This window comes from Episyrphus balteatus, chromosome 3 (genome assembly GCF_945859705.1).
Source record: "Episyrphus balteatus chromosome 3, idEpiBalt1.1, whole genome shotgun sequence".
In the NCBI taxonomy this organism is placed as follows: Eukaryota; Metazoa; Arthropoda; class Insecta; order Diptera; family Syrphidae; genus Episyrphus; species Episyrphus balteatus.
In genome coordinates, this window is record NC_079136.1 from 54559756 (window position 1) to 54566090 (window position 6335).

Below are 6335 nucleotides of genomic sequence, written 5' to 3' on the forward strand. Positions count from 1 at the left end.
TGTGTCTCCTCTACAACTCAGAAGTATGAAAAATGTTGTTAAGGCCTTTACGAGATTATGGGCAGTATAGGTGTGGAATATATGTACAGAATTCTAAAAAGCAGAATAATGGATTTACAGAATTTTGAAATACAGAATAATAGAAAAGCAGAATGATGGAATACAGAATTTTGGTCATAAGAAATACAGATTAACGACCCGTTCCCTTTCACCGTGGCTCATGAATTTAAATGGGCCGTATTTCTGATCTTTACTTAAAAAAAAATTACCTTCAAAAATGCTATATATTTTTCACCCTAAAACGTTTGGGAAGTGAAAGCCATTTCACAGTATTGAAGGTAATAGAGGAGGTGTATTGATGGCTGTTAAATGTCTTCGAGAGGGTTCAAAGAGAGATATAATAAAAAAAATTGAGATATTTCGAACTCGATTGGATTCCAGTTGAATCAACTGGAGTAGATGCTATCTTATCGTTCAGTTTTAAATTAAATGCACTTATTTTTTTCACACGTGCATCATTATTTTCTAGCAGTAATTGTTAAATTACTCTAATTTAAATGAAGAAAATTATTTTGCAGACATTAAAATTGATTTATTTTGTATTAATCGAGATTTTTCAATCCTCTAAAGACCGATAAAGAAATTACACGTTCATTTTATGAAACTGCTAGAATATAAGGAATTCAAACATACTGAGGTATGAAAAATGAATCAGTTATTTGTTGAAATGCAAGAATATGGGTCGTTTGTGGTGGCCAATTGTACTGTTTATATTGGTAATAGTGTGTTCAATATCTGCCAATGCCTGGAAAACAATTGAAATAAATCAAAATTTGGCAAAATGCATTCAAAGTATGATTCGTAATGACAACGCAACACCTATTAAATATATTCTAATAAGCACCGAAACAGATTCAAAATCGGAAAAATTGAAATTTCTAGAAATAGTCGATCAACTTTTGGCTTCAAATGATTTGGATGTGGTTTTTGAAATAGATAACAAAAATCCTGATAAAATTTTGGAATTTCCCGTTCATAGACGAATTTTATTTGTGGATTCAGTTAAATCATTTAGGTAAGTGACATAATGTTTATTCATTCTTCTAAGAATTGTTTAATGTACCTATGCATTTTTGCATACTTTAAGGCGACTTATAGACTATCAACGCTCGCATACAAACGATGTTTCTGGAAATTTCCAATATTTTTACGTCATATTACCAAGTAATGTTGATGATTTGGAATATATCGTGCAACAGATTACTGCATTTTGTCTAGCAAATATGATAGCAGACGTGAATATTTTAGTCAGCAATACCGAAGGATGTGTAACAATTTATTCGTATTATCCGTTTACACCAGGAAACTGCCGAAATAGTAAGCCTGTTATCGAAAACTATTACAAAAATGGATCTTTCAAATGGATAAAGGCAGTATTTCCACTAAAATTGATGAATCTATGGCAATGTCCTTTGAGTGTTATCGTTTGGGATGAGTCTCCATTTATTATAAATGCAAAGAAGCCGGATCGTAGGTCAGGAGTTGATATAGAATTTTTGAATTTTTTCAAAAACAATATGAATGTTACTTGGAATTTCATCAATATTGAATCTGGCCCGGGAGAAATTTATTCCAATGGAACAATTTCCAAGGGTTTTAAGATGGTAAGCTTATCCAATAGTTTGAAATTATTTTACTAACAAAAATTGTCGTTTCCTTAAGCTAAATGAAAGACGTGGAGATTTAATGGCTTGTGGATCAGTACTCGACTCAAAAAGAATTTCACGTTTTGCTGCTACACAGTTTTACTATGGCAAATCCGCACGAATAATATTGAAACCTCCTGAGAAATATGGTCCGCTATCAGTTTTACTGTTTCCCTTTGACAAATTTACTTGGCTAATAGTATTTTTAGTTATCGTAGGAAAGTGGAATTTTGAGGCTCTTTGGAATAGAATATCGAAAAAACTTTACTTCAGCAAACGATTGTCATTGAAAGCCTTAATGCCAGTATGGCTTTTAGGAGTATTGATAATTCGGAGTTCTTATGAAGGCTCACTTTATAAATATCTTCATGATAATCCTTTGAAAAAGCTCCCTCAAAATTTAAATGAAGCAATTACAGATGGATACACTTTAATTGTTCAAAAAAACTTCTATTATAATTATGGTCAAAAACTACTGATGGAGATAGATAAATCTAGTATACTTTTGATTGATTTACCGATCGAAGAAATTCATAAATATTTTACAAAAATCAAAAATGGAAAATATACTTTATTATCAAGTGGTGACTATTTAGCAGGTTATAGAAGTCATAAATCTCCTCTGAGAGAGAAATATCAAAGTTTAATTGTTAGCGATGAAGTAATTTTAATGTTTTATACTGGCATTTATATGCCAAAATTTTCATTTTTAACTGCAGTTTTGAATAAGCAAATTGCATGCATTTATTCAAGTGGTTTGGCAATTAAAGTACATCGAGATATAATTCTTAATGAAATGAAAAGAAGGAAATTTATTGCAGGAAGAAATTTACCAGTGAAAATGTCAACGGAGCATTTTTTTGGAGCATTTCAGATATTGGCTGGTATGTTGGTTATTGCTGGATGTGTGTTTCTAATCGAGATCGTTTCAGTACGAAACAGAACAACAAAGTAGTAATAAAATTGAAAGTTTTCTATCTTATAATATTTAGTTAACATTTTCTATTCATTTTGTGTAATGTTTGAAATAAAGATAGTTAATTTTGAGTTTTTTGTACTTCTATTATTGTTGATATTTTGATGACGAAGGTGACTAATGGTTATAGCTTTTCTGAAATACAAAATTTCCAAAAAAAGAATGACAGATCTTTGGTGGGTAAGTAACATATTTTTAAGTGTGGAAAAACAAGAATACACTGAGGGAAAAAAACAACGAAAACCACGTTCATTCAACTATTTTTCGGAACGATTTTGCGTTGAAGACGAAAATTTTAAAATCAAAGCAGAACATCGTTTTCGTTTGTGTAAAGTGGTTTAACGTTATAAAACATCTTTAAATCAAAGTTGTTTCAACTTAAAAAAAATCAATTTATTAAAAAAAAATGGACAGCCGCTGCACAGTGGCCCGTTTTGACTTTTTTGCTTGCAAAATTTATATCTTCTAAACAAATAAAGACATCGCCACAATTTTTTTATCTTGAAGGATATTTCCAAGACTATGAAAATTGTGAGTTTAAAAAAAAAACTTTACAGGGTGTTTCAGAATTTGGTGTTAAAATAAGAAGTTTTAGATAAGATTGTAAACATAATGGTATTTTGATTACAATCGTGAAAAATCAATTTCTGAAGTAATCTGAGTTAGGTGACACAGTGGGGAAAAAGGAAAGGAACCAATTCGAGTGAAACAGTGGGGAGAAAAGTATTTTTTTTGTTTTTTATTTTTATGCAATTTTTGTATGTTTCTTTATAGAAGAGTACATTTATAATGTATTTCACTGATATATTACAAGTCAAACAGTGAAAAAAGATAAAAGTAACAAATTAAGACATAAAAAACATTAGATTTCTTTAAAACTATCATCTAAGTCCGGGGTAATTTGTAATAAACTCATCATTTCTGGAGAGTATTGTTCTTGCAGATCTTTTTGGTTTTTTACATGCCTTAAGGAAGAAATAGGTATATCTGATGAGGTTGTTAAATAGGTCTTCATCTGTACTTCTTGTGGTCTTTAACTTTGCACTCCTGGGCTTCTTCTGACAGTTCTCCAAGTGGAAGTGATTGATATTCGATGATATTTTGACTATGGACCATTTTTTTGTGAAGAGTAGGCGTGAGAAGTTTTTCAGGATACTTTTTTTTAGAAGCTCTGCTGTTTTCTTAGTATACTCTCCAAATTTAACTGCATTCACTACTTCCCTGCAATTCAAAACATTCAGTAGGTATTATTTTCAGTATCATAATAACTTCTCCATTGACTCCAGTTATTCGAGCGGTTGCATCTGATTGTTCTCCTGGAAGTGTTTCCATTATTAGTATTTCCATGGCCTTTCTTTGGTTTATCCACATCCACATCAAGTCCAAGCTCTTCTCGAAAACGCGTTTGGATCGCTTGTTTTCTTCTCTTTTCCATCTCCTTGGTCCCAATATATTCATAAAAAATCATGTTATTGAAATCCACCACTTACAAATAAAGAACTCTAATTTTCCAAGATTTTATTTTCACACATGAAAAAAAATGTCGAAAAAATGACTGACCTTTTCAAACCAAATCGCTCTAGCTCAGTTGGATGCAAAATGACGCAGCTGAGCTTTTGGATTTTTATTAAAAAATATATAAGGATTTTGAATCAGCTGAGCTTGGTTTGATTACGTAGGAATCTTTTTTTTCTATGCAATTTGAAGTCGAAAAAGTGTGCAAAAAACAGTGTTTCAAAAAACGTTAAATTAAACAATTAAAAAATAAATTTTTTAATTTTTTTTTTAATTTTTGGTTTAAATATTTACACAGCATTTGAAAAAAAAAATAAAAATCAAAACGTTTTAGGAGCCCTCTTCCTAGTTTTAAGACTCAAAGCTAAGAAAAAAAATAAAAAAAACAGATTTTTTTTTTCATAGTAAAAAATTATTAACTTTGACTTGCTCTATAAGTACGGTGACCATCCGTCCCGGTTTACCCGGGACTGTCCCGCATTTCTACAGCTTGTCCCGGGTTTTTATTTAAGAAACCCGGGACGTATAAGTGTCCCGTATTTTGTAATTTGTCCCGTGATTGTCCCGTATTTGCACATTCTCTGATTTTTTTATTCAATATTTTAAAGACTTTGTACGAAAAACAAGAAAACAGTGATTGGAAATTAAAATTTTTCTAGTACGCTGCTGAAGCAAAACGAAAAATTTTCTAAGTCTCCAAAGTAAAAAAACGATAAAAAAAACTCTCCATATATTCTAGCACAGGTAAGAATTTCGTTGCCTAAGCTGCGTACTGTGCAACGAAAAGCAAAATTTTCGTTTACGATTTCGTTGTGATGGTTTTGTATGAAAATTTTCGTTTTGCCTCTAGACTAGGCTTTAGTTTTTTTTAAATGTTCGTCCACTCGTATTTAGTTCCAGCTTCTGTTTGTCAGGTTGGTACACCAGGAAAAATGTTTTCAAATAAAGAACAATATATGGAAGAGTAAAGAACCCAGATAAGTTTCAAAACTTTTAAGGACATGTTAAAAATTGTGTTAAGGTTTATACAATTTCAAAACCATTTAAATAAAAATGTTAAAAACAGCTCTCCCGATTTTGATTAAAAATATATTTTTTTAGAAGTTATAAACAGACATTATTAAAAAAACCATTTTCTTGATTTCTGATTTCGTAAACGACTTAAATGATTTCAACAAAAACGCTCCCTAAAAATCGTTTAGGAAATCTTAATATCAAAAAAAGGAAAAATTATGAAAACTCATTTAAAAAAATTTTAATTTTTTATCCGTCCCGGGTTTGGCTTCCAGAAATATGGTCACCGTATCTATAAGGCACACCAATAACCCATATTGAAAATTTTGTTCGAATACTCGAGCTCCAACCATTTGTGAATCCAGTGATCTAAAAGTTTTTCATTACCCACCCGAAAAATGAATATTGCAAGCACTTTTGTCTAAATGGGCTACTGTGCGCTGGGGATCGAACCTACAACTCTTGGGTTACTAGAGACGAATGCTTTACCAGTTACCACCGTGCTATCTCACTTTTGAAAACTAGAATGATAAAATTCAACAAAAGCTGAAGTCCGACAAAAATAAAAAAATTTCTTCCGCTGTTTCAATTTTATTTTGAAGAAGTTTCATGTTAATTTTTTCAACATTAAACCAACGTTGAACATTTTACATTTAACGTTGCGTTTTTCCCCTCAGTGTAATAGGTTTTTCAAAAAAAAAGTGTAATGTACAGCTCAATTTAAAATTAACCCCCCCCCCCTCCGTAGAAAATCAAATTGCTCCCCTGTGGGGCGTGGACCCAACCTTGGAAAATACGGATCTAAAGTGAATTTGAAATCCAAAAAAAAAGAATGCAAAACTTCTTTTATAACCACGCATTTTTTAGAAAAAAAAAATCAAAATCGTTAGCAGTTTAAGACTCCTGAGAATTGTGTAGATTAAAATGAATTTTGACTTTTTAAGCTATTAACTGTTACCTACCACCAATTCATATGTTAAAATATGTCATTATATTCTTTTTGCTATTTTAAACAAGGCAGTCAGGTTATGTTATATATCCACAATATATTCTACATCATGCATTCTCATTTTATACATCTTTTGTATCGTTTTGTTTTTCATGAATAAGAAAAAGGAACAAAC

The 6335-nt window shown here is 31.0% G+C and overlaps 1 protein-coding gene across 1 annotated transcript; it reads left to right on the top strand.

Annotated features, from left to right (window-relative positions):
* Positions 1-737: 737 nt before the first annotated feature.
* LOC129915002 (uncharacterized) lies at positions 738-2661 on the top strand. Its single transcript, XM_055994456.1, has 3 exons — positions 738-1075; positions 1148-1664; positions 1723-2661. The coding sequence occupies exons 1-3, from the start codon at positions 738-740 to the stop codon at positions 2659-2661; spliced, it is 1794 nt and encodes a 597-aa protein (XP_055850431.1).
* The last annotated feature ends 3674 nt before the right edge of the window (positions 2662-6335 follow it).

What these genes read in the sequence shown, in the direction of transcription:
- LOC129915002 (XM_055994456.1), top strand. Translation starts at nt 738, where the DNA reads ATGGGTCGTTTGTGGTGGCCAATTGTACTGTTTATATTGGTAATAGTG. An exon ending in GATTCAGTTAAATCATTTAG is followed by an intron (nt 1,076 to 1,147) that starts GTAAGTGACATA and finishes GCATACTTTAAG; the next exon opens with GCGACTTATAGACTATCAAC. An exon ending in TTTCCAAGGGTTTTAAGATG is followed by an intron (nt 1,665 to 1,722) that starts GTAAGCTTATCC and finishes CGTTTCCTTAAG; the next exon opens with CTAAATGAAAGACGTGGAGA.